Source organism: Capra hircus, chromosome 18 (genome assembly GCF_001704415.2).
Source record: "Capra hircus breed San Clemente chromosome 18, ASM170441v1, whole genome shotgun sequence".
NCBI lineage: Eukaryota > Metazoa > Chordata > Mammalia > Artiodactyla > Bovidae > Capra > Capra hircus.
Window position 1 is genome coordinate 38,008,198 of NC_030825.1, and position 27,747 is coordinate 38,035,944.

General features: G+C 36.1%; 1 protein-coding gene across 6 annotated transcripts in view; it reads left to right on the forward strand.

Annotated features, from left to right (window-relative positions):
- The window catches only part of NFAT5 (nuclear factor of activated T-cells 5), a 118,500-nt gene that overhangs the window by 82,659 nt on the left and 8,094 nt on the right, over positions 1–27,747 (forward strand). For 5 of the 6 annotated variants that reach the window (XM_018062213.1, XM_018062215.1, XM_018062216.1 and 2 more), the window contains 7 exons: positions 8,142–8,276; positions 8,403–8,455; positions 13,268–13,400; positions 17,694–17,774; positions 23,326–23,474; positions 24,270–26,754; positions 27,417–27,660. In XM_018062213.1, coding sequence (XP_017917702.1) covers positions 8,142–8,276; positions 8,403–8,455; positions 13,268–13,400; positions 17,694–17,774; positions 23,326–23,474; positions 24,270–26,754; positions 27,417–27,652 — 3,272 coding nt within the window. In that variant the 3' untranslated portion in view covers positions 27,653–27,660. The remainder of the gene's footprint in view (positions 1–8,141; positions 8,277–8,402; positions 8,456–13,267; positions 13,401–17,693; positions 17,775–23,325; positions 23,475–24,269; positions 26,755–27,416; positions 27,661–27,747) is intronic. The other variant, XM_018062214.1, reaches the window with a different exon arrangement.

Here is a 27,747-nt window from a genome sequence, read left to right on the forward strand (position 1 = left end):
TATTAACAATTTTATAAGCATTATGTCATTTACCCTCACCATTGCCTTTTATTGTTTCTGTTCTACAGTTGATGAAACTGAGACTTAAATAACTTCCTCAAGGTCATATAGCTAGTATATAGTAAGATCAGGATTAAAAACCTCCTTTTTAGCCATTGTGCTGTGTTGCCACCACAGTCACTTAAAATTTAGCAGTGCTAAAACAAAATTTGAATGATTCATTTTACCCCAGCTATAGCCTCTGGATGGTTAGGACTACAGTTACAGTATGAAATTAAGTTAGAAAACTATTTACTCTACCTATGAGATTTGTGTTGTGTAATTTATAGATTTTTTATGAATTTAGAAAATAGATCTCAATTTATATTAGAGGATTTTGCTTGAGTACCTATATTATCCCTTCCATTTGCTTTTGTAAACATCATTTATTATGGAGGTGTAGGATATATATTTTTACTCCTTTAGTTGACTATTTGGCATTTATATTGCCATCTGCTTGGTGAAATTGAATTAGATAAACTTGAGCAATACTTCCTTTTAAACTTTGCAATAATAATTCGTTAGAAATGGAATGGGAGGTAGAAGGAAACAGGAAGATGAGAGGTAAGTAGAAAGGAAGAGGGGCCAGAAGGTGCTAGAAGTGAAAGGGAGGAGAGGAAACAGATAATTGATCTTCCCTCTAGAGGCACTCAGTGGAAAGAAGGCCTAATGCCAGAATTCATGCTGTGCCTTGTGACCTTAGAAAAACAATCCTGCTTCTACTTGTTGGTTTAACAGTGGCCATTGGATCCATTTTCTTTTAGTTCATTTATTTTTAAGGGGATAGAAGAATCCTCTCCTTTCACACCTTTAGATTTCTCCAGAAAATATATATATACTAGATCAAAGTAAAAATATCAATTTTCATACTTTTTTAGTATCTACCCTTCTGTAATAATTTTTAATGTGGCAAAATTAATCATAGCTTTCTTGAATATAATGTTTTATCTTACTAATACTTACTGTATTAAGTCTTGCTAAAATTAACAAGTTCTTCCTTTACTTATTGCTGGCTCTTCCACAACTTTAGGGAACGACTAATATCATTACGTAAACTTTTGTTCTCTTCAGTTCAGTTCAGTTCAGTTGCTCAGTCGTGTCTGACTCTTTCCAACCCCATGAATTGCAGCACGCCAGGCCTCCCTATCTATCACCAGCTCCCGGAGTTCACTCCAGTGCATCGAGTCGGTGATGCCATCCAGCCATCTCATCCTCGGTCGTCCCCTTCTCCTCCTGCCCCCAATCCCTCCCAGCATCAGAGTCTTTTCCAATGAGTCAACTCTTCGCATGAGGTAGCCAAAGTACTGGAGTTTCAGCTTTAGCATCAGTCCTTCCAAAGAACACCCAGGATTGATCTCCTAATGGACTGGTTGGATATCCTTGCAGTCCAAGGGACTCTCAAGAGTCTTCTCCAACACCACAGTTCAGAAGCATCAATTTCTTTGGTGCTCAGCCTTCTTCACAGTCCAACTCTCACATCCATACATGACCACAGGAAAAACCATAGCCTTGACTAGACGGACCTTAGTCGGCAAAGTAATGTCTCTGCTTTTTAATATGCTATCTAGGTTGGTCATAACTTTTCTTCCAAGGAGTACGTTTCTTTTAATTTCATGGCTGCAGTTACCATCTGCAGTGATTTTGGAGCCCCCAAAAATAGAGTCTGACACTGTTTCCACTGTTTCCCCATCTGTTTCCCATAAAGTGATGGGACCAGATGCCATGATCTTCGTTTTCTGAATGTTGAGCTTTAAGCCAACTTTTTCACTCTTCCTCTTTCACTTTCATCAAGAGGCTTTTTAGTTCTTTTTCACTTTCTGCCATAAGGGTGGTGTCATCTGCATATCTGAGGTTATTGATATTTCTCCCGGCAATTTTGATGCTTGTGCTTCTTCCAGCCCAGCGTTTCTCATGATGTATTCTGCATATAAGTTAAATAAGCAGCGTGACAATATACAGCCCTTCTTCACAGACCTTAAAAAGGCTTTCTAATTCTTTTGACAGGTTGAAATATTTGCTTTGTTATTTTTCAGTATTCAAATGTTCATTTTGTTTAGCTTTGTTTTTGAGGCTCCTATTTGAACAACATCTTAAAGCACATTGTTTTTTATAATACCAGAAAAGTGGCTGCTTTTTTCTGTTATAATTTTTTAAAGCAATGTGATCCCTTTCAAGAGGCAGCTTACTAATTTCTTAAAGGTAAAAATACAACAGCTAATGCTTAAATAATCCTGACTTCAGTTCCATTTGGTATAGAGTATGTCCTGTTAGGTAACCACCAAATTTTTTTAACAGATAAGACTTTTTAAGGTCAAAGTTAAATTATCTTGAGGAGACTAGTTCTTTGTGTAATGTAAATACAAATATATAAAATAAACATTGTACCTTCAGAGGGGCCTCATTTGGCCATCTTATGCCTTTTAATGCATAAAAGGGAAAAAGGAGATAGGAAAAAGTTTTGATAATCATGAGCAAAGTGGAGTTTCCATATAGTATTTTATAAGTGGGTAGAGGGGAGATTATAGACTTTCCATTCATTTTGTTACTATAATATATTCATATAATTTTGCACCTCTTACTGTCTTCTAATCAAAATAATATTTGTCATATTTTTCTTGAATGTCATTTAAAAACAAGTATTTAGTTCCATTGTTACTCTAAAAAGTTATAAATTAATTCAGTTAGTTCTTTGTTTTAAAAGGGTATATGATTACCAGTGTATGACTGATAACTGTTTCCATCTGTTCATACATTAACTCCGTGTTTCTAGACAGTATATATGTATATACAATCACAATTTTTTTTAACTCTTAGGCATTGCTGAAAATATTATTTTGCATTTAATTTGGATAAGATACTTGTTTGTATCAATAAATGAAAATAAATGATGCTAAAAGTAATAAATAAACAACCAAAAGAAATCTAAGTGCTTATACAACGCAGTTTTACTTTTCCCTCATTTTATGATAATATTGGTTGCAGTTGAGGAACAGCTCCATTTTCTTTACTGTGGGAACCAGGCTTTAGAAGCTGCCTTTTTCTGGGATATTGCTATTTTTTTAGTGGAGGAAAAAATGATGGTGCAACCATGTGGAAATGGTAAAGCCTGGAAGTGGCACATTACTTCAGTTCACATTTCATTATATAAACAAGTCATGTGGCCAATCCTTAAATGAGTGCGGCAAGAATGACTGTGTGGAGCAAGAGTCTTCTGACAGAAAGAGCAGGCCTAGGGAAAACGGGGCAATAGATACTTTGACAATAGTAATTTCCCACATTACTTTCTTGTAAAGATAAAATTGATTATCAAATATATAAGTACCTAAGGAGAAAAAAACTCTAAAACTTTGGTTAAAGTTTAGTTATTGTTGTTTAGTTGCTAAGTTGTGTCCAACTCTTTGTGATCCTGAGGACTGCAGCATGCCAGGCTTCTCTGTCCTTAACTTTCTCCCAAAGTTTGCTCAAACTCTTGTCCATTTAGTCAGTGATGCCATCCAACCATTTCATCCTCTTTCGCCCCCTTTGCCTCCTTCCTTCAGTCTTTCCCAGCATCAGCGTCTTTTTAAATGAGTCGGCTCTTTGCATCAGGTGGCCACAGTGGAGCTTCAGCTTCAGCCTCAGGCTTTCCAATGAATATTCAGCGTTAATTTCCTTTAGGATTGACTGATTTGATCACCTTGCTGTCCAGGGAATTCTCAGGAGTCTTCTCCAGCAAAACATTTCAAAAGCATCCATTCTTTGGTGCTCAACCTTCTTTATGGTCCAACTCTCACATCCATACATGACTACTGGAAAAACTATAGCTTTGACTATATAGGTCTTTGCTGGCAAAGTGATATCCCTTCTTTTTAATATGCTGTCTAGGTTTGTCATAGCTTTTCTTCCAAGGAGAAAGTGTCTTAATTTTGTGGCTGCAGTCTCTGTCCATAGTGATTTTGGAGCCCAAGAAAATACCGTCTGTCACTGTTTCCACTTTTTCCCCCTCTATTTGCCATGAAGTGATGGGACCAGATGCTATGACCTTAGTTTTTTGAATGTTGTGTTTTAAGCCAGCTTTTTCACTCTCTTCTGTTACCTTCATCAAGAGGTTCTTTAGTTCCTCTTGTTTCCTTCCGTTAAAGTAGTATCATCTGCAAATCTGAAGTTGTTGTTTAATTCTTTTGGAAGTCTTGATTCCAGCCTGTGATTCATCCAGCCTGGCATTTCGCATGATGTACTCGGCATAGAAGTTAAATAAGCAGGATAACAACATGCAGCCTTGTCATACTCCTTTGCCAATTTGAACCAGTCCATTGTTCCATGTCTGATTCTAACTGTTGCTTCTTGACACGCATGCAGGTTTCTCAGAAGGCAGGTAAAGTAGTCTGGTCCTCCCATCTCTCTAAGAATTTTCCACAGTTGTAATCCACACAGTCAAAGGCTTTAGTATATAGTCAGTGAAGCAGAAGTAGATGTTTTTCTGCAATTCTCTTGTTTTTTTTATGATCTGACAGATGTTGGCAATTTGATCTCTGGTTCTTCTGCCTTTTCTAAGTCCAGCTTGTATATCTGGAAGTTCTCAGTTCACATACTACTGAAGCCTAGCTTGAAGGATTTTGAGTATTGCTAGTCTGTGAAATTGTATAGTAGTTTGAACAGTCTTTGGCATTGCCTTTATTTGAGATTGGATGAAAACTGACCTTTTCCAGTACTGTGACCACTGCTGAGTGTTCCAAATATGCTGACATATTGAGTACAGCACTTTAACAGCATCATCTTTTAGAATTTTAAATAGCTCAGCTGGAATTCTATCAACTCCACTAGCTTTGTTCATAGTAATGCTTCCTAAAGGCCACTTGACTTCACACTTCAGAATGTCCACCTCTAGGTGAGTGTCCACACCATCATGGTTATCTGGATCATTAAGACCTTTTTTGTATAGCTCTTCTGTGTATTTTTGCCGATTCTTCTTAAACTGTTCTGCTTCTGTTAGGTCCTTGCTATTTCTGTCCTTTATTGTGCCCGTCTTTGCATGAAATGTTCCCTTGGTATCTCCAGTTTTTTTGAAGAGGTCTTTAGTCTTTCCCATTTTGTTGTTTTTCCTCTGTTTCTTTGCATTGTTCATTTAAAAAGGCTTTCTCATCTCTCCTCACTATTCTCTGGAACTGTACATTCAGTTGGTTATATCTTTCCCTTTCACCTTTAACTTCTCTTTCTTTCTCACCGTGTAAGGCCTCCTCAGACAACCACTTTGCCTTCTAGCATTTCTTTTTCTTTGGGATGGTTTTAGGCACTGCTTTCTATAGTGTTAGAAAACTCCATCCATAGTTCTTTAGGCACTCTATCAGATCTAATCCCTTGAATCTACTTGTCACCTCCAGTGTATAATTGTAAGTGATTTGATTTACTGAGCATGGCCCTGCCCACCAAAGCAAGACCCAGCTTTCCCCACAGCCAGTCTCTCCCATCAGGAAGCTTGCGCTAGCCTCTTAGCCTCATCCATCAAAGGGCAAACAGAAGAAGCAAGAGCTACAGTCCCACAACCTCCAGAATGAAAACCACAATCCCAGAAAGGTAACCAAAATCATCACATGAATCAGAGCTTTGTGTAACTCGAAGCTATGAGCTATGCTGACAGGGTCACTCAAGATGGATGCGTCATGGTGGAGAGTTCTGACAAAATGTGGTCCACTGGAGAAGGAAATGGCAGACCCCTCCAGTATTCTTGCTCAAGAACCCCATGAACAGTATGAAAAGGCAAGAAGATATGACACCAGAAGATGAGTCCCCCAGGTCGGTAGCTGTCCGACATGCTACTGGGGAATAGCAGAAAAATAGCTCCAGAAAGAATGAAGAGGCTAGGCCAAAGCAGAAACATTGCTGAGTTGTAGATGTGTCTGGTGGTGAAAGTAAAATCTGATGCTGTAAAGGAACCTGGAATGTTAGGTCCATGAGTCAAGGAAAATTGGATAAGATCAAGCAGGAGATGGCAAAAGTGAACATTGGTGTTTTAAGAATCAGTGAAGTAAAATGAATGGGAATGGGTGAATTTAATTCAGATGACCATTATGTCTATTACTGTGGGCAAGAACCCCTTACAAGAAATGGAATAGCCCTCATAATCAACAAGAGAGTCCGAAATGCAGTACTTGGGTACAATCTCAGAAACAACAGAATGATCTCAGTTCTTTTGCAAGGCAAACCATTCAGCATCACAGTAATCCAAATCTATGCGCCAACCACTGATGCCAAAGAAGCTGAAGTTGACCAGTTCTATGTAGACCTACAAGACTTCTAGAACTAACACCTAAAAAAGATTTTGCATCACAGGGGATTGTAATGCAAAAGTAAGAAGTCAGACCTGGAGTAACAGACAAGTTTGGCCTTGGAGTACAAAATGAAGCAGGGCAAAGGCTAACAGAGTTTTGTCAAGAGAACACATTAGTCATAACAAACACCCTTCTTCCAGCAACTCAAGAGATGACTCTACACATGGACATCACCAGATGGTCAATACCGAAATCACATTGATGATATTCTTACAGCCAAAGAATATAGCTCACTCTATACAGTGAGCAAAAACAAGACCTGGGGCTGACTGTGGCTCAGATCATGAGCTCCTTATTGTAAAATTCAGGCTTAAATTGAAAAAAGTAGGGAAAACCAGTAGGCCATTCAGGTATGACCTAAATCAAATCCCTTATGATTATACAGTGGAAGTGACGAATAGATTCAAGGGATTAGATCTGGTAGACAGAATGCCTGAAGAACTATGGACAGAGGTTTGTAACATTCAACATGTATTAGACTATCTCATTAATTTAGAAGTTGATGAGTTATACAGCCATGTTTAAAATTACTTTTGCAGTATGTTATTAGGTATGTTGTTATATGTTATATATATAATATATATATTATATAATTAGTATGTTACTAGGATTTACTAAAACAACAAATAGTGTAATCTGTTTCAAAGTGCTTAATCTTAAAGGAGTAGTTTTATGAGTACCTAAAAGGTACGTATTTGCATTAACCAGTATTCCAGGGAGTAATCTGGTAGAAACCTAGTCCTTGGGTGTCAGTATGAAAGAATGTTTCTGGGGTCAGAAATATTGAGAAAACTGTGTACTACACCCAGTTCTTGAATATTTATAGTGTACATCAGAACGTGAAATGTTTGGGGAAATTTTGGAACCTATTTTACTAAACAGTACATATTAAATTTTCTTAACAAAATCAGGAAGATTAGTAAGCCAGTTATAGTTTATTAGATCTGGCTCCTCCTCAGTACTTCTCCATCTCTTTGTTAATTTACTAGTGGTTAGTTAGTCTTTATAATTGAAAAACTAGTGTGTTTTATTTTTATCCTCAAGGTATGCTAATTCAGGGAGATCCTCTGGTAGAAAGAATTATTCTGAAATGGATTCAGTCTGTTTTCAGGTGTTCTTTTCATTTAGAGCCTCTAAGTCCTAGATCTGGATCCTTAAAGATACTCTTAATACCACCCAGAGGCTCACTTTGCCTCAGAAGTCTTGTGAAGGTGTAGCACAGCTAACATTTTTAAGGTTAGGATTGTGAGATGTCTATTATGAAATTGATTTTTTTTTTGAATGTTAAAACAAAAACATGACCAAGTTCATATTTTACACCATTTTTTTTTCCATGTAATGAGAAAACAAAGATGACATGTAACTTTGCTTTCTGTTATGGTAAATTTTAATTTGCAGAATGAAAGTGAAAGTTGCTCAGTTGTGTCCAACTCTTTGCAATCCCAAGAGCTATAGCCTGCCAGGCTCCTCTGTCCATGGAACTCTCCAGGCCAGAATATTGGAGTGGGTAGGCATTCTCTTCTCCAGGGGATCTTTACCCAGGAATTGAACCCAGGTCTCCCGCGTTGCAGGTGTATTCTTATACCCTCTGACCCACCAGGGATGCCCAAGAATACTGAGTGGGTAGGCTATCCCAACCCAGGAATCAAACCGGGGTCTCCTGCACTGTAGAATAAAAGAAGGCAAATTCAAGGGTCAGCAAAGACAACTTACAGAACTGAATAACTGAGAGTTGATTTTAGGTAAGAACTGTATTGGTGGTTCTTCTTATGGAATGCTTATATATACCTACAGCTCAACCAGCAGGAGTGCCAGAAATCTTAAAGAAGAGCTTGCATAGCTGTTCAGTGAAAGGAGAGGAAGAAGTATTTTTAATTGGCAAGAACTTTCTGAAAGGAACTAAAGTTATTTTCCAAGAAAATGTTTCTGGTAAGTAGGCATAACACTGCCTTAGAAATTGTTGGGTGTTTCATTTTGTTATAAAGATACAGTTGTAGCTACAAAGTAAAAAATTTTTCATAATTTTAGTAAGTCACTGTTTTTTATTTCAATCAGATGAAAACTCTTGGAAATCAGAAGCTGAAATTGATATGGAATTATTTCATCAGGTATAATTTAAACTTTTTATAGTTTGATTGTTTATTCTTTGAGAAACTGAGTTTTGCTCCAAGATTTTCCTAAATCAACAGGTTAAATTTCTTATTTATATGGAATTGATGTAAATCATTTAAAGTTTCTTTCTTGAGTTTCTTTAACTGAAATAGATTTATTCCACTGATGCTAGAAATGACAGTTCTGTATTTGAAAAGTTAAAAGCATGAGAAAATCACCATTATTAATAAACGAAACATGTCTTTCCTAATATTTATTTGCTATCTTTACCTGCTTTGGATTATCTTTGGATTATCTTCACGTACTTTTTAATAAGAGAAACTTATTTACTGAGTACCTGCTATGTGCCAGGTGTTTTATATTTGTTCCTTACCTTTTGAACTCGGAAGCACTACTTATTACACTTAGAGTCTGTATTTGTAGGACCTTGGTGTATATTCATTTTTGGTTTAAAATTTTTAAAAATTCCTTTGTGTTCTGAAAAAATAAAGAAATTTAACATTATATATCCAATATATTGCCAAACTCAGAGCTAAAGGTACAGTGCTGCCTAAGAGTACCCTCACTTCAGACACCAGCTGCAAGTTCAGGGATCCCCTGAACAGGTCTCACTTCTGAACAGTTGGCTTCAAATTCAAGGATTTCCACTACCCCAAAAAAAATGCTAGTAGAACTCACAAGAACTCAGGAAAGCACTGTGCTTAACAATTTCAGTTTTAGTATAGCAAAAGAACACAAATCAGATTATAATTTCTCAACTTCTAGCCTTCTGGGTTCCTTATATTGTATTTTTTAGAGAGAATAAAAACAAAATAAGATGGAGCTTTGAAGAAGATGGAATTTTCTATTTTTAATAGGCTAATGTCTATTTCATGCTCTGTAAAACAAGTTATACAGTGGATTAATGCAGAATAATCATAAAAATTTGGTGGAATGGAAAGGAATTATATCCTCATTTGGTGGCTGTATATAGAGGCCCTGGGGTTTTTGCAAGCAAGAATGTAAACAGGCTAAATCATAATATGATCTTTCATTAAGTCTGTGGTTCTGCTATTTATTAAAATTTTTTGATCTTTTTCAGAGAAAACATTCTTTTTTTCTTTCTTTCTAAAGGGCTTTCTAGGAAGTGTGTTAGAGTGGAATCAGAGCTGAGATATACAAAATAAATCCTAAAGATTATATTATATTAAAGAAAAAAAACACAATAATTAAACATTTAGAAGAAAGTATGATCAGAAAATACATTAAAAGTAAGAAACTTTGAGTGTGGTCAATAAAGAAATAACAGGCCCATAATGAAAAGTTAAAAGAGCCTCTACAATAACAAAAAATGACCAGAAGATGGTACAGTAGAAAAGACCATTTAATGATGGCTTTGCAAATTGCAAATATAATTGTGATAGCTATTCATTTGAAACTCCAAAAATCAACTCATCAGGTATTAAACTTTTTTATTATTTGAAAATTGAGGCTAACAAAGTCTGGGAAAATAATTCTTTGTTAATATTTGGCTCTTCTAGTCAATGCCATAATATATCTCATATTCATGTATACCAAGAGCAATAGGCACATGGTCATTATATCTACTCCCATTTTAACAACTTTAGATTAATTCTGTAGGGCCTTAATTGCCTATTAAATGTATATATAAGATACATATCTTAAAGATAGATCTCTTCTCTACATATATATATGTATTATTTTGAAAGATAAGTTGGTTTTAAAAGAAAGAAGGAGAGTTTAGCAGCTTGAATGTGGAGGTGATTTTAAAAGGAAACTAGAAGCAAGTATTTTAGAGCCTAGGAGAGCTCTATTTTTTTTTTTAAGCTTCTTTTGTTTTTTTTTCATTTAATTATTTACTTTATATTGGAGTATAGTTGATTTACAATGTTATGTTAGTTTCCAGTGTACAGCAAAGTGATTCAGGTATACATATATCCATTCTTTTTTCAGATTCTTTTCCAATATAGGTAATTATATGGGTATATGTTATTACAGAAGATTGAGTAGAGTTTCCTGTGCTGTACAGTAGGTTCTTGTTGATTATCTATTTTATATATAGTAATGCCTATATGTAAGTTCCCAAACTTCTAATTTATCCCTCCCTCCCACCTTTCCCCTTTGGTAAGCATAAGTTTATTTATTTTTTTTTATAAGTTTATTTTCAAAGTCTGTGAATCTGTTTATATTTTGTGAATAAGTTCATTTGTATCAGAGGTCTATAATTTGAGTAAGTATAACTTGTTTTATAGAACATGAAATAGCCTATTAAAAATAGAAAAATGTATAGATTATAATTTCTCAACTTCTAGTCTTCTGGGTTTTTTATATTATATTTTTTAGAGAGTAAGAATTAAAAAAAATAAGGTGGAGCTTTGAAGAAGATGGAATTTTCAGTAGAAATATGTAAAGAAAATTCTTGGAAGAAATGCCCAAAAGATCCCCAGAATTTTGGGGAACATCTAGGCTAAACAAAGACTTGAGAGTTTTGAAGTTATATGTTTTCAAAGTGGTTTTCTTAGGAATTTGTTTTGTGTCTCTAGTTATTTTTATGTATATATCCCCAACTGCAAAATGACAATTTTGACAATGATAAATTATTCCTTAGGAAAGTGAAAAATATCTAGCACCATTGCTTATAAATTCTGAAAAAAGATTTTATGCTGGGATAAAGAAAATTGTTATTTTGAATCCAACCAGATTTTTCTAAGAAATTAAAATTTAGATATTCTTCCCTTTTTACCTCAGGAAACATTCTACCTGCTCCACAGGCCTCCCAGCCCTTTGTATGTTTTGTGTGTATTGTAATCCTAGTTCAGTGGTAGTTAATTGCTCTTAATTTTTGAGATTAGTTTTTTTTTTAAATTTACTGTCAGTATTCACAGTTTACTTAGTTTTTAATTCAAATCATTTGTAGAATTTCATGATTTCAGATTGAGGATGTGTGAATAATTTGTTCATTTGATTTTTAAGTTCATTTGGTTTTTAAGAAGTTTCAAATTAGGTTTGTTTAACTACACTCTCTAAAACAAGTGGAGTAAAAGATTAAAAAATATATATATATATTCATCTGACTTTTAGATACTAATTCTGTTACTAATTACCAAGAACAAATTTTTATTTGGAAGAATAATTTCAGTTATTGAGTTGGTCAAATAATCTTAAGACTGAGAAGATACTTCAGAAGTCCATCCATTCAGCCATCTCCTTAACTGTAGGTAGAACTGCTTTTGATGTAGTTGCAGTGTTTAAACAAAGGAGGAAAAATGAAGGTGGGCAAGATTTTAAAATTCTTATTTCTTAGAATTTGAGTCAATGCAGATACATTTTTTGATGGCTTCATATACAATTGAGTATGTGCTTTCAGATTTTTGCCCCCTAATTCCTGTGGATGTATACATTTATATGTTTTTCCACCTGAATTAGAAATGTGATTTTTTTGAGATAGCTAACTGGACTCAGAAAGCATTCTACTATTGCCATAAATAAAAAACTATTTTAAAATTTGTGACTATTTCGGAGCATGTTTTAAGATGGCTTAGAAACAAATTAGGTACTCAAAAATCGAAATCTTGGTTTCATTTGTCATGTTCCGTTCAACTGAGTCAGCCAACTTCCAGAGTCTGACTAAGTGAAAAATGACATTAAACTCATTTCATCCTCAGCTGTCACCATTGGCCTCCTGCATATCACATACTGAATACAAAAGCACAGTCACTCCCTTTTGCTGTTCTTTTCCAGTACTATAACATAGCAGGGAAGAAGAGAATAAGTCAGATGCAGTTCATGATATCTTCTAAGAAGATGTAGTCCCCTTAAATAAGTGCTGCTGAAGCAGTTATGAAATTCTTCCCTTCTTTTAAAAGGATGCTTCTACCACTATTCTCACACACAAAAAAATGACCTTGATTTACTAGGTTTTGGGTAAACTAAACTCTGTTGACTTTAAATGAGAATTAGTTACTAGTTTTAAATACAATTGAAATATTTTAAATTTAAATAGACTAAGTGAGAATTAGTGGTTAGAAAGCAGTGAACTGCACTGCAAAGTACATATCACCCTTAAGGTTTACAAAGCATATGGTAACTGACATTGTGCTTGGTGGGCATTTTTTTTTTTTCTTGAAAATATATTCATTCTCTTTTTCAACAAATCTATTTGAGTATATTCTGTGTGAGGTGCTTAATAGTGGAGATAGGATGAAGAACAGAACATCCTAGCTTCTCTTGGAACTTGCTTTCTTGTGGTTGTACAGGGGACCAAAACCAAGCAGATAATCACAGTAATTTCAGGTGGTGGTAAGAAATAAACAGGATTCTGTGATCAGATTGGAGAGGGGTGCCACTTTAAAGAGGATGGTCAGAGAAGGCTTCTCTGAGGAGATGACATTTGAATGAGACCTGGAAATGGGTAAGGAACTGGATATTTAAAGAGATAAAGGAGAATAGTATTCCAGTGAAAAAGAATAGCAAAATTGTAAAGGCTCTGAGGTAAAAATGAATTTACTGTGTTAGTGTAAGAAGGTTAGTGTGACTGGAGTGTAACAAGCTAGAGATTGGGACTGAGATAAAGTTGATAGGACAGGGACCTTTTATGCCATTGCAAAATATTGGTGTTTTACCTTAAAAGCAATTTTAAGATTAATGTCATGATGCCCATGGACCCGAACTTTTAAATAATACTTTTCCCTCCTAGTCAAACTTTTTAAACTTTACAGCTAACAGGAAAGTACTTAATTATATTTTATTTCAAATTTTTAATTTACATATTGCTTTATTTCTGCCTCTTGTAATTTTCTTTCAATTAGAATCATCTTATTGTGAAGGTTCCCCCATATCATGATCAACATATAACTTTGCCAGTAGCAGTGGGAATATATGTAGTAACCAATGCTGGAAGATCTCATGATGTTCAGCCATTCACTTACACTCCAGACCCAGGTATGTCAAAATAAAAAGTTCTGAATCAAAAGGAGTAATCCATTTCTGCTTCTTCAGAAGAATATGAAGATCTGCCAACTTAAAAGAGGAAGTAGTGTGCAAAGGTAAATTGATACCAGTATTTTTTGGAGATGTCATTATTTCCCAAGAAGATGGCCACCAAACTCTGCTTTTACTGTTAGTTAAGAGAACCGTTTCTGCCTTAGGCTGTAGTAATAAAAGAAAAGTTAGGAATTCTCTGAAGTCAGGCTCTCCAGAATTATCATACAAGTACTCCTTGTATGATAAGGTAAGAATTACCATTCATTGAATACCTCTTATGTACAGAAAGGTGAAAGTGACTACTTAAGGAAACTGCTAGTAGTTTTCAGTCTGGCTGTCTTACAGGATGCATTTTGGGAGAGGTGAAAGAGAATCTCAGAGAGATAAGTGATAATACCACAAATAGAGTCATATGCCTGTAACATTTTCTAATTTGTGTAGTCAAAAATATCAAAGACTTCTGGTGAATAAGTATTTTAAAAATAACTTTTAGCATTTAGGTGAAACAGGTGCTTTAGAAACCAGAGCAGTTGTTTAAAAATTTATATCTCTGGGTAAGAAGTATCTTAAGAGATTTTTACCTACATTCATTTAGTTGCCCGGAGAAGCCTTTTCCTGGAAAAGTAGAGAAAACATTTTGGAAATGGAAACGCTTCAGATGTTTTGTTGATGTAGACTTGGCTGCTGCCATGCTGCCATTGATTTACTCCATTCATATTTCAGGCATGCTCCAGAATTAGAAGTTCTTCCATATCTCCAAGTTTACTGATAACATTTTTCCCAGATTGTTCAGAATTCAGTAAGGTGCAAAGTGGAAAATGGTAGCAAGGAAAGAAAGCCCTGGTAACAGAAGTGATGAACACAGTAGCTATGACAGAGTTATAATTAGTCTTGATAATTATTCTCTATCACTTAATGTTATCTGTTCCCTTTTTCTTTTGTAAATCATGTCCAACTTGCACAACGTTGGTTATTTCCCATCAGTTTGTTACAAAAGTGTGCCATAATATAGCCCTTATGAAATTATTTAGTATTTCTCTCAGAATAAAAGATCACATGTAGAAATTTCAGACAGAAGAAGACAAAGTTTGGAAATAATATACTGGCTTCAACAAAACTAGGAAAGAGGATACTGCTGCTGCTGCTGCTGCTACTGCTAAGTCGCTTCAGTTGTGTCCGACTCTGTGCGACCCCATAGATGGCAGCCCACCAAGCTCCGCTGTCCCTGGCATTCTCCAGGCAAGAACACTGGAGTGGGTTGCCATTTCCTTCTCCAATGCATGAAAGTGAAAAGTGAAAGTGAAGTCACTGAGTTGTGTCCAACTCTCAGCGACCCCATGGACTGCAGCCTACCAGGCTCCTCCATCCATGGGATTATCCATCCAGGCAAGAGTACTAGAGTAGGGTGCCATTGCCTTCTCCAAGAGGATACTGGTTTATACTTAAAAATCAAACAGTTGATTGTTTTCTTTCTAGGAAAGTCTCAAAAATCCAAGAAAACTTGATTTAAAACTAATGGTAGTTAAAGCATTTTAGTAATTGCTAGAATATTTAGCATTTTATGTGAAGAGAAGCTTGCTCATAGAGAGAGAAAAATGGCATACAGTAATTAATACATTCATATGGGAAGGGGAGAAGGAAGTGTGTGTGGGGGGAGGGGGAATAGCTTTAAAGTTCTACCATCCTTAAAATACTGAGATTTTGTTGTCTTTGTTTCTTTTTATTGATCAATAATAAAGAACTTCAGGACTTTGAAGTGCTTAGCATCAGCACTATGAATCTTCATTTCTTAGTGATGAATGCTCATTATTAAAATTTTTCCTTTGATAAATTGCCAAATATAAAGCCTACACTAATTGGCTATATTTGGCCACATTTAGACCATCAATGACATATGTTTATTCTTTTATATTTTTCCCCCTTGTATTTTATATATACTAGATAGCAGTTGCTCTCAGAAACTCTTATTTGAATAAATATATTTTGTGCAAATTTTAGTGAGATCTAATGCTTCAGTTTCTGCCTTTATGATATAGCTAATTAAAGAATCTCCCATAATTTCACTTTTTTGTATTTTATAAAATGTGAATGTCTTTTTAGGTGTGCACATGAGAGAATATTTCAGGAAAACTTGGTTATGATAATTTGCACTGTCTCATTATGATAAACTAATTGCTGTTTTGACTCAGCTGGGGACTGTGGTTAAAGATTTGCATATTCAGTGGTATATAATAATTATAATTATAGGGCTTCCCAGATGGCGCTAGTGGTAAAGAACCCGCCTGCCAGTGCAGGAAATGTGAGAGATGGCGGGTTTGATCCCTGGGTCAGGAGGATCCTCTGGAGAAGGGAATGGGAATCCACTCCAGGATTCTTGCCTGGAGAATTCCGTGGACAGAGGAACCTAGTGGGCTACAGTCCATGGGGTCACACAGAGTTGGATGTGACTGATGAGATTTAGCAGTTAGCACATGGTAATTATAACAGCTAAAATAAGACCCATCCTCATTTTTGTGAGTTAAGAGTAGAAATGGTGACTGCTACACCATTTTGTCTAAATATTTAAGTTACAGACAAAAAAATAACAAATAAATATATTTTATCCTAATTTGACTTAGATATCTTCATAATAACCTGGAAGGCCAGTTTTGAATTTAGGATTTTCAGACTGCTTGGCGGTCCAAACTGGAATATGGCCACACGAAGAGAAAGGATTTCCCAGCCTGCCACCCTTCTTTTCCCTCTCCTGGCTCCATCCTCCACCTGGAGGGCCGTGATGCACCAGCTCTGTTTACCCTATAGGCTTAAGATGGCACACATAGTCTATAGAGTAGCTGTGCAGAAAATTTTGGTATCTTATGTACTTGGGTACGTAGTCTAAAAGGATTGGAGCAAGGGCTCAAGTGAATGTAAACTGGCTCTGCATGCTTTGCCAGACACAAGCCCCTCTAAAGCCCTCTGAGTCTATACTGCCAAAAATACATTACATGTGCATCCTTTTAGACCATTACTTTGCAGACTTAAAAAACCTGTGTTTCATTGCTAGTCACTGAACCATTGCTTGACCATTAATTTGTTTTACTTCCATCTTTTAAGACACAGAAGTCGTATTAGGTGTTTTTTGTAGTGACTCTGCAGTGGTAATTGCTATAAGAAACGGAGGATAAAATACTCGTTCATAATTTTTTGTTGCTTTAAAAACAAATGACTAAAACTTGTGTTTAAAGTAGAAATTTAAAAAATTTTTGAAGATTAGTTTCCGTTCTTAAATCTGTAATTGTTAGAATAAATGTTATGCTTTAAAATTGTCTATGAATTTCTTTTCCAGTCAGTTCTTTTCAGTTTGATAATTTCATTCAATTAAACAGTTTGTTCAGATTATCATTTGTTGGCCCTTACATACGGCATGCTTAGATAAATGTTTTAACCTCATTCTTCGGAGACATGTACATTTTGTCTCTTTGTTCACAGTTAATTACCTTAATATTCTCATCATTTTGTATTATGATGTCAAGAATAAATTGATAATAAATTGGCTCAGTTCTTATTTTGAATAAGTTAGGGAATATAAATATATTGAAAAATAGAAATTAGCATCTATTTAAATAAAATTATTATACAGTCATTTTAAGAAAACCTTTTTAGTTGGAATTTAACTTTACCATTCAGAACTGATCACTACTCTTAATGCTGATTAAATTTAAAATGTTCATAGTAGGTGTACTTGATATGTGTAGATATAATAATGTAGCAATTCTTCATTAATAATAGCAAAGATTATTATTTCTAAGGCTTTATAAACAAGTAATACTATATATTTTGTATATTCAGCACAGTTTTTTAAAAAAAATTCTCAATTATGTTTCTGAATCAGTATTTTTAAAATCATTTACATAGGTGAATGGTGAATTTTTTTCATGCTAGTGTTATAGTATATTTAGTGTTAATGCTTTTTAAAGATCTCATGTCAATCTTCTACTCATTTGTACTGTTACAAGAAAGAGTTTTAAAAGTTGCTATTATTTTTATTTTGTTTTAATAAGCAGCATATGCTTCTGCGCACTTGGAGAGTGGTACATTTTAGAGGGTAAACTGATGGTTATAGATTATAAAAACTCATCTGAACCTAGAATTTCTGCTGAACAAATAATTTAATAATGCTTTGTGAGAAAATACTCCTGTTAAAGAATTTTAAGATATATATTTTTCAGGATAAGCTTAAATAAATACATTAATCTTTTTTAATAACAGCAGCTGTTGCTTTGAATGTGAATGTAAAGAAGGAAATATCTAGTCCGGCAAGACCTTGCTCTTTCGAAGAAGCCATGAAAGGTACCAAGTTAATTATTCTCAAAAATTGTAAATCAGTGATGCTATATATTTTCACTAACAAACCTTACTATTTTATTTACTGTTGTGTACTTGAAACAGTTAGCAGGTTATCTTTGATATTGTAAAATAAATACTTGTTTAACTTCACTGAATGCAGAGACTTGCTTCCTAATTTGGTATTTCCCTTCATTTGCCATATAAACAACTTTTTAAAAAACATGTTACAGATAAGGAGTTTTTGTTTTGTTTTTTATTCCCTAATATTAAAAATCTTAAAAGTATGATAGAGTATGATAAGGTATGAAAAATAGCTGTATAACGCTTCTTGCTGCCAGTGAGTAGGACTTAACATTGAGGCCGAAGAACCAAAATAAGAACTACTGGCATTTGAAAAAGTTGCTTTAGGTACCATTCTTTCTTCTGACATCATTATTTCCAAGCAGACAATGACAATATCTTCAGTTTGTTATAATGTGTTAGAGTAGACGCTTTTCTTAGCAGATTTCTAACACTTCTGTGACGCTCAATTATGATGCTTTTGTGCCATTATATGTTAAGATGTCAATTACATAATGGTCATTGATTTATTCTATAATTCTAGCTTTTTCTTATACTTTGCCATTAAATTCATGAGTTAAAAATTTTTATATACTTACATTTTTAAGGGGCATAATATCCTTAATACATTTTATCAAATTCCATGGAATTTTTCCCTGTGTCATAGTAAAATTCAGCATTCACGTGTACAGTTCAGTACGGCTTGCCATTATAATTTCTGACCATCAACACTTCCAAAATAGATTAATTAGGAATTATGCACTAGTGTGAAAAGAAGAAAAGTGAAAAGCAAAGGAGAAAAGGAAAGATATACCCATTTGAATGCAGAGTTCTAAAGAATAGCAAGGAGAGATAAGAGAGCTTTCCTCAGTGATCAGTGCAGAGAAATAGAGGAAAACAATAGAATGGGAAAGACTAGCGATCTCTTCAAGAAAATTAGAGATTCCAAGGGACCATTTCATACAAAGATCGGCTCAATAAAGGACAGAAATGGTATGGACTTAACAGAAGCAGAAGATATTAAGAAGAGGTGGCAAGAATACACAGAACTGTTCAAAAAAGATCTTCACGACCCAGATAATCACGATGGTGTGATCACTCACCTAGAGCCAGACATCCTGGAATGTGAAGTCAAGTGGGCCTTAGGAAGCATCTCTACGAACAAAGCTAGTGGAGGTGATAGAATTCAAGTTGAGCTATTTCAAATCCTAAAAGATGATACTGTGAAAGTGTGCACTTAATATGCCAGCAACTTTGGAAAATTCAGTAGTGGTCACAGGACTGGAAAAGGTCAGTTTTCATTCCAGTCCCAGAAAGAGGCAATGCCAAAGAATGCTCAAACTACCACACAACTGCACTCATCTCACACACTAGCAAAGTAATGTTTAAAATTCTCCAAGCCAGGCTTCAGCAATATGTAAACCATGAACTTCCAGATGTTCAAGCTGGTTTTAGAAAAGGCAGAGGAACCAGAGATCAAATTGCCAACATCCGCTGGATCATTAAAAAAGTGACAGAGTTCCAGAAAAACATCTACTTCTGTTTTACTGACTGTGCCAAAGCCTTTGATTGTGTGAGTAACAACAAACTGTGGAAAATTCTTCAAGAGATGGGAATACCAGACCAGCTGACCTGCCTCTTGAGAAACCTGTATGCAGGTCAGGAAGCAACAGTTAGAACTGGGACATGGAACAACAGACTGGTTCCAAATAGGAAAAGGAGTACGTCAAGGCTGTATATTGTCACCCTGCTTATTTAATTTATATGTAGAGTACATCATGAGACACACTGGGCTGGATGAAGCACAAGCTGAAATCAAGATTGCTGGGAGAAATATCAGATATGCAGATGACACCACCCTTATGACAGAAAGTGAAGAAGAACTAAAGAGCCTCTTGATGAAAGAGGAGAGTGAAAAAGTTGGCTTAAAGCTCAACATTCAGAAAACTAAGATCATGGCATCCGGTCCCATCACTTCATGGCAAATAGATGTGGAAACAGTGGCTGACTTTATTTTTCGGGGCTCCAAAATCACTGCAGATGGTGACTGCAGCCATGAAATTAAAAGATGCTTACTCCTAGGAAGAAAAGTTATGACCAACCTAGACAGCATATTAAAAAGCAGAGACATTACTTTGTCAACAAAGGTCCGTCTAGTCAAAGCTATGGGTTTTTCCAGTAGTAATATATGGATGTGAGAGTTGGACTATACAGAAAGCTGAGTGCCAAAGAATTGATGCTTTTGAACTGTGGCATTGGAGAAGACGCTTGAGAGTCCCTTGGACTGCAACAAGATCCAACCAGTCCATCCTAAAGGAGATCAGTCTGGGTGTTCATTTGGAAGGTCTGATGTTGAAGCTGAAACTCTAATACTTTGGCCACCTGATGTGAAGAACTGACTTGTTTGAAAAGACCCTGATGCTGGGAAAAATTGAGAGCAGGAGGAGAAGGGGATGACAGAGGATGAGATGGTTGGATGACATCACCAGCTCAATGGATATGAGTTTGGGTAAACTCCGAGAGTTGGTGATGGACAGGGAGGCCTGATGTGCTGCGGTTCATGAGGTTACAAAGAGTTGGACATGACTGAACGACTGAACTGAAGTGCATAATTATCTGATTTAACTACAGGACAATTTACAAGTCTCTGCTTTGGATAACCATGGCTAACATTTCTTCAACCTATATTAAGTGCTAGTCAGCATGCCACACTCTTTACCAGCATTATCTTGTTTAGCCAAACTCTGAGGTGGATAATTTATGATTCTCATTTCACAGATGAGGAAATCAAGATTCCTGAGAGGTTCTATAATTTGCTGAAGGTCACTTACCTAGGATTTTAAAAGATAGATCAAGTTTTAGTGTGTAAGGTAACATCTAAGCAATAATAATTCAAACCATGTTCATTAGGTTAATAATAGCATAATTAATCAATCATTAAAGAAAGTTAGGGACATTTGTGATCTTTCCTTTGGCAGCTTTGATGGGTTCATGCTTTTCTCCAAAAATGCCTAGATGCTTTTTTCCTAGAGTATCAGGGAGGCTAATCTCATCCAATGTGAAATTTCTCATACAGGATTACAGATTGAAGGTTAAAAGGTGTTAAACACTATGTTTAATTTTTGGTAATAAAATGATACATTCATTTAATCAAAATCTTACAAGATTAAAAAATGAATAAACAGACACATATTATTCTTTTTCACAATTCAGACCTTATTTTGACAATTTTATCAGCTGAAATCATGTAAAATAATTTTATGAAGATATAAAATTAAATTGAATACTAAACTATTTATCAAGCTTCCCTGGTAGCTCAGTTGGTAAAGAATCTGCCTGCACTGCAGGAGGCCCCGGTTCGATTACTGAGTCAGGAAATTCTGCTGGAGAAGGGGTAGGCTACCCATTCCAGTATTCTTGGGCTTCCCTGGTGGCTCCGCTGGTAAAGAATCCACCTGCAATGTCGGAGACCTGGGTTTGATCCCTGGGCTGGGACCATCCCCTGGAGAAGGGAAAGGCTACCCACTCCAGTATTCTGGCCTGGAGAATTCCATGGACTGTATAGTCCGTGGCATCACAAAGAGTCTGACACAACTGAGCGACTTTCACTTTCAAACTATTTATCAGTTTAAATTTTTCATTTGTCATTTTTAAATACAACATCATTAATTGGAGATTCCTGATCAGTTTTAAAAAGACAGTCGCTTTCAAGAGGGAATTTCCCTTGACAAATGGCTTATTTTTGTGATTCCTTGGAATCAGAGCTTTAGTATAACACCCAGGTGTCCTTCTTAGAGATTTAATTAATTATGCTTTAATGATGAAGTCTTAGCAACATAAATGACTTAAATTTGTGTTGTGGCATAATCCTCCATATAACATCCTTTAAAATAGCCATCAATTACAATAAGATTTAGAACTTGATATACAAGTGTGACCTTACGTACAGACATGGAAAGCATTCGTTTCTTCATTCATTCAGCAATATTTATTTATTCCCTAGTATGCACCAGGCAACAACAAAATCTCTCGTCTTCATGAAACTTACATTCTAATAGAATCCAAAAGCAAGAATAGCACTTGATGTTACAGGATCAATGTAAGACAATACTAATTGTCTTTAAAATTATCTGAAGCTTTGACTCAGACAGAATTGAAGTTGAATTGTGTTGGTATTGATAGAATCTAGGTGAAAATAGATCCAGAGAACTCGTGTAAATGATTGATTTCTTAGAGTAATGAAAGCAGAATATCAAAAATGGGCACTTTTTCCTCCCCCAGTATAATCATTTTTCATGGTGATTATTTCTAGCCAATTGGCTGTGAGAAATGTTGAATAAAGACCAGAAGATTTCTAATATTTTTAAGTCAAAATATTTACAAAAATAACTATCCTGCTTATATACCATATTCTATTTTAAAACCCTCTTTGTAGCCAGGATTTCTTTTTCAATATCAAACTAAGAAATCTGTGTATTAAAATATTGAATCACCTTGTTGTACACCTGAAGCTAATAAAATATTGTGTTAGTTTTGCAATTAAAAAAAATGTTTAACAGCTAAGCTTTCTAAGGAATCTGTATTTCTTTACACAGGGTCTCAAAGTAGTGGTAAACCTTAGCTCAGAATTTGGCTACGTGTTCAATTCAGAAGCCTGCCATCAGTGATGCTTCATCAGTGTGCTCCACTAAGTGCCAGTGGCAGGCTTAAATAGACAAAAAAGGAGAAAGAGAATCAAGGGGGAAAAGTAGATAGAATGAAGTGGTAGAACCTGCCTATCTGCTACAGATTGCCTCTGCTTGGTTTCTAATCTGTAGCTACTTCTTAAAATGGAAGTAGGTGGAAGTAGAAAAATACTTGCTGGTTTTGCTTTGGAAATTTAATTGGTAAACCTAAAATATCAGTCATACTTAAATTTCTGAAAAGAAAAAAAATTAAGTCCTGTCTTGAAAAATGTGTTCATATGTCAGCTAGGCAAATTCAAGTTTTCTAAGACATTAATTTAGAAAAGTGAATCTATTTGATCAGTTGATGGCATTATAATGAGAAGCTTGAGTTTTGTTGAGGAGAGAAATATTGGAGCAATCCTATAACCCCCTAAAGTTTGACTTTGTAATTTCCCAGCAGCCAGATACTAAGAGGAGAATATAACAGTTGTAACTGAGCAGTTTTAACCTGGAGTTTTCCAGGCTGCATGGTCCTGTTAAGCAGTGTAATTCAGGGCCTTTTGAAGAGTGCTGAGAGGTACAGCTTGCTAACTGAGTGCTCAAGCTTGTTGATATTTAACTCATAGTCTCAGGCTACTGCCAGGAGTCCTCAAGGCACTGCTACTTAAAAGAGGGAGGACACACTTTGGGCACATTTTGTATCTCATGCTACTGTCAGAGCATCAAAAAATTAATGTTTTGAATCATGACTAAGGTATCAACACACAGTAGAATAATATAGTTGATTTCAGTGAGTTTCAACTTTTTTTTTTTTGGTGTGTGTGCAGCAATGAAAACTACTGGATGTAACTTAGATAAGGTAAATATGCTTCCTAATGCTCTGATCACTCCGCTCATATCAAGCACTATGATTAAGAGTGAAGACATTACTCCAATGGAAGTAACAGCAGAGAAAAGATCGCCTTCTATTTTTAAGGTGAGCTACAGTGACTAGTGAGTGCCCTGTCACATCTTAACCTCAAATATAAAAATAGTTATATTTTGAGTAGTTTGATTTCTTTTCCCTGATTATGCTTTTTACTCTTCCTGTTTTTATAGCTGTTTCTCTTTGGATGCACTTAATGAATTTTGCTTTGTAGAGTAAATGATTTTATATTCAAATAAAATAGCCTTCAGAGCAACTTCCAATATACATTTTGTGTGTGTATGTGTGTATGTGTGTGTCAATATACATTTTTGACAAGAGAAGAATTAATGCATTAGCTGGACCTTTGTGATTTTTGGTATAATGAAAGTACAGGTTTAACATTTTCAAAACTAGAGACGTTTTATTTCCTTTTTCTTCTTTCCTTTTTTCCTTATTTCTTTTTTCCTTTTTCCAAGAAAGATTCTTCTTTCCTTTTCCATTTTTCTCTTATTTCTCCTTCCCAATAATGTTATAAGTGATGCACCAATGGAGATATTTTAAAATTTGCTAGTAATTCGTGAACCATAGAATTAATGTGTACTTACTGTCCTAAGCATATCAATAGCTGATTATTCTTCTGTGTCTACTTCTGTTGTTTGACTGTCTTTGCTTATATGCTTCTTTAAAAATCCTGATGATGGTAAGATATAATGTTATCACTGATAATCATAGTCTTACACTTGTTTTCTGAATAATAATATAGACTGGGAAATTGGTCCTGCGTATGTTTTTATAATAATAATTTTTGAAGAATCGTATGAGCTAATTTATACATATACATATTATTTGGCTTTTATTTTTTAGACTACAAAGACAGTTGGATCAACTCAACAAACGTTAGAAAATATCTCTCACATAGCAGGAAATGGGTCTTTTTCATCATCATCTTCCCACTTAACTTCTGAAAATGAAAAGCAACAACAGATTCAGCCCAAGGCATACAACCCAGAAACCCTGACAACTATCCAAACACAGGACATTTCACAGCCTGGTACTTTTCCAGCAGTTTCTGCATCTAGTCAGCTGCCCAGCAGTGATGCACTACTACAGCAGGCTACACAGTTTCAAACAAGAGAAACTCAGTCTAGAGAGGTGTTACAGTCAGATGGTACAGTGGTTAACTTGTCACACCTGACTGAGACATCACAGCAACAGCAGCAGTCTCCACTGCAAGAACAAGCACAGACTTTACAGCAGCAGATTTCATCGAATATTTTCCCATCACCAAATAGTGTGAGTCAGCAACTACAAAATACGATACAACACTTGCAGGCAGGGAGTTTTACAGGTAGTACTGCCAGTGGCAGCAGTGGAAATGTTGACTTGGTCCAACAAGTTTTAGAGGCACAACAGCAGTTATCTTCAGTTTTATTTTCTGCTCCAGATGGTAACGAGAATGTTGAAGAACAGCTTAGTGCAGGCATTTTTCAACAAGTCAGTCAAATTCAAAATAGCGTAAGCCCTGGAATGTTTCCCTCAACAGAACCAGCAGTCCATACCAGGCCAGATAATTTAATAGCTGGAAGAGCTGAAAGTGTTCACCCACAGAATGAAAACACTTTGTCTAATCAGCAACAGCAACAGCAGCAACAGCAAGTGATGGAATCCTCAGCTGCAATGGTGATAGAGATGCAACAGAGTATCTGCCAGGCAGCTGCCCAGATTCAGTCAGAGCTGTTTCCTTCATCTGCTTCAGCAAATGGAAACCTTCAACAGTCTCCAGTTTACCAGCAGACTTCTCATATGATGAGCGCATTATCAGCCAATGAGGACATGCAAATGCAATGTGAATTGTTTTCTTCTCCTCCGGCAGTTTCTGGAAATGAAACTACTACAACTACCACACAGCAGGTTGCAACTTCTGGCACTACCCTGTTTCAGACATCAAATTCAGGAGATGGAGAAGAGACTGGAGCACAAGCAAAACAGATTCAGAACAGTGTCTTTCAGACCATGGTCCAAATGCAACATAGTGGGGACAGTCAGCCTCAAGTTGGCCTTTTTTCATCTACAAAAAGTATGATAAGTGTTCAAAATAGTGGTACCCAGCAGCAAGGCAATGGTTTATTCCAGCAAGGTAATGAGATGATGTCACTTCAATCAGGGAATTTTTTGCAGCAGTCTTCTCATTCACAGGCCCAGCTTTTTCATCCTCAGAATCCTATTGCTGATGCTCAGAACCTTTCCCAGGAAACTCAAGGTTCTATTTTTCATAGTCCAAGTCCTATTGTCCACAGTCAGACTTCTACAGCCTCCTCTGAACAAATGCAGCCTCCAATGTTTCACTCTCAAAATACCATGGCTGTGCTGCAGGGCTCTTCTGTTCCTCAAGACCAACAGTCAGCCAACATATTTCTTTCCCAAAGTCCAATGAATAATCTCCAAACTAACACAGTGGCCCAAGAAGAACAGATTTCATTTTTTGCAGCTCAGAATTCAATTTCTCCGCTTCAGTCAACATCAAACACTGAGCAGCAAGCTGCTTTCCAGCAGCAGGCTCCAATATCACACATTCAGACCCCTATGCTTTCCCAGGAACAGGCACAACCCTCCCAGCAAGGTCTATTTCAGCCTCAGGTTTCCTTGGGCTCCCTTCCTCCTAACCCAATGCCTCAAAACCAACAAGGAACAATCTTTCAGTCACAGCACTCAATAGTTGCCATCCAGGGTAACTCTCCATCCCAGGAGCAGCAGCAGCAGCAGCAGCAACAGCAGCAGCAACAACAGAGCATTTTATTCAGTAACCAGAACACCATGGCACCGATGGCATCTCAAAAGCAGCCACCACCAAACATGATATTCAATCCAAGTCAAAATCCAGTGGCTAATCAGGAGCAGCAGAACCAATCAATTTTCCATCAGCAGAGTAATATGGCCACAATGAATCAAGAGCAGCAGCCCATGCAATTTCAGAACCAGACCACAGTTTCCTCACTTCAGAACCCAGGCCCTGCCCAACCCGAATCATCACAGACCTCCTTGTTCCATAGCTCGCCTCAGATTCAGTTGGTCCAAGGGTCACCCAGTTCTCAAGAGCAGCAAGTAACACTCTTCCTCTCTCCAGCATCCATGTCTGCATTGCAGACCAGTATAAACCAACAAGACATGCAACAGTCTCCCCTTTATTCCCCTCAGAACAACATGCCTGGAATCCAGGGAGCCACATCTTCACCTCAACCACAGGCTACTTTATTTCACAACACTACAGGAGGTACAATGAACCAGCTACAGAATTCTCCTGGCTCTTCTCAACAGACATCTGGAATGTTCTTATTTGGCATTCAGAATAGTAAGAAACTCTTTCTAATTTCCCATTTCTTAAATGTTATTGGTTGAAATGGTCACTTTATTGTTACCAGAGAAAGCACAACACAGTGGTTTTAAGAGCATAGATTGCAGTTGGACAGAACTGAGTTCGAGTCCCAGCTATACCACTTATAGACTGAGACCTTGGACAGGTTATTTGACATGCATGAGCCTCAATTTCCACATCTAAAATGGTGGCAATATTACAAACTTGACAAGGATATTGGGAGAATTAAAGGTGGTGATATATATATAAATATATGTGTCTGCCATTTTGAGATATAACCTTGAAAGGAAGATGAAATACAAATGACAGAAAATTTTTCAGCCTGTTAAAGCAAGTAGTTTCTAAGGAGGTAGAAACCTATGTTTCTTTAATGTTTATGTACCAAGGAAATTATATAGGATTTATGTTGATAACTAAGCAGTGTTGTATTTTTATACTGCTTAGAGAAAACCGAGGATGAATTCTACTACTGTTTGATGAAAACCTTTTTGGAGGCTGTCAGGTTCCTCACTTTTAAGTCTCTAACAAGTGAACAAAATAATGCATTTGTATACCCCAGCCACTAGTAAATACCTTCTTATGAATCTTAACAGAAAATAACTAATCAGGTAGCTTCTCTGTTTTCAATGTCTCTGCAGACTGTAGTCAGCTTTTAACTTCTGGACCAGCTACATTGCCAGATCAGTTGATGGCCATAAGTCCACCAGGCCAGCCACAAAACGAGGGCCAACCACCTGTGACAACACTTCTTTCTCAGCAAATGCCAGAGAATTCTCCAATGGCATCCTCTATAAACACCAACCAGAACATTGAAAAGATTGATTTGCTTGTTTCATTGCAAAACCAAGGGAACAACTTAACTGGCTCCTTTTAACTGGATATGTAAGTAATGCATTTTGGCTTCTTTCTTATTGAAAAGCATCAATAAATTTTATTATTCTTAGCATATTTGGGTTAAGTAATAACACT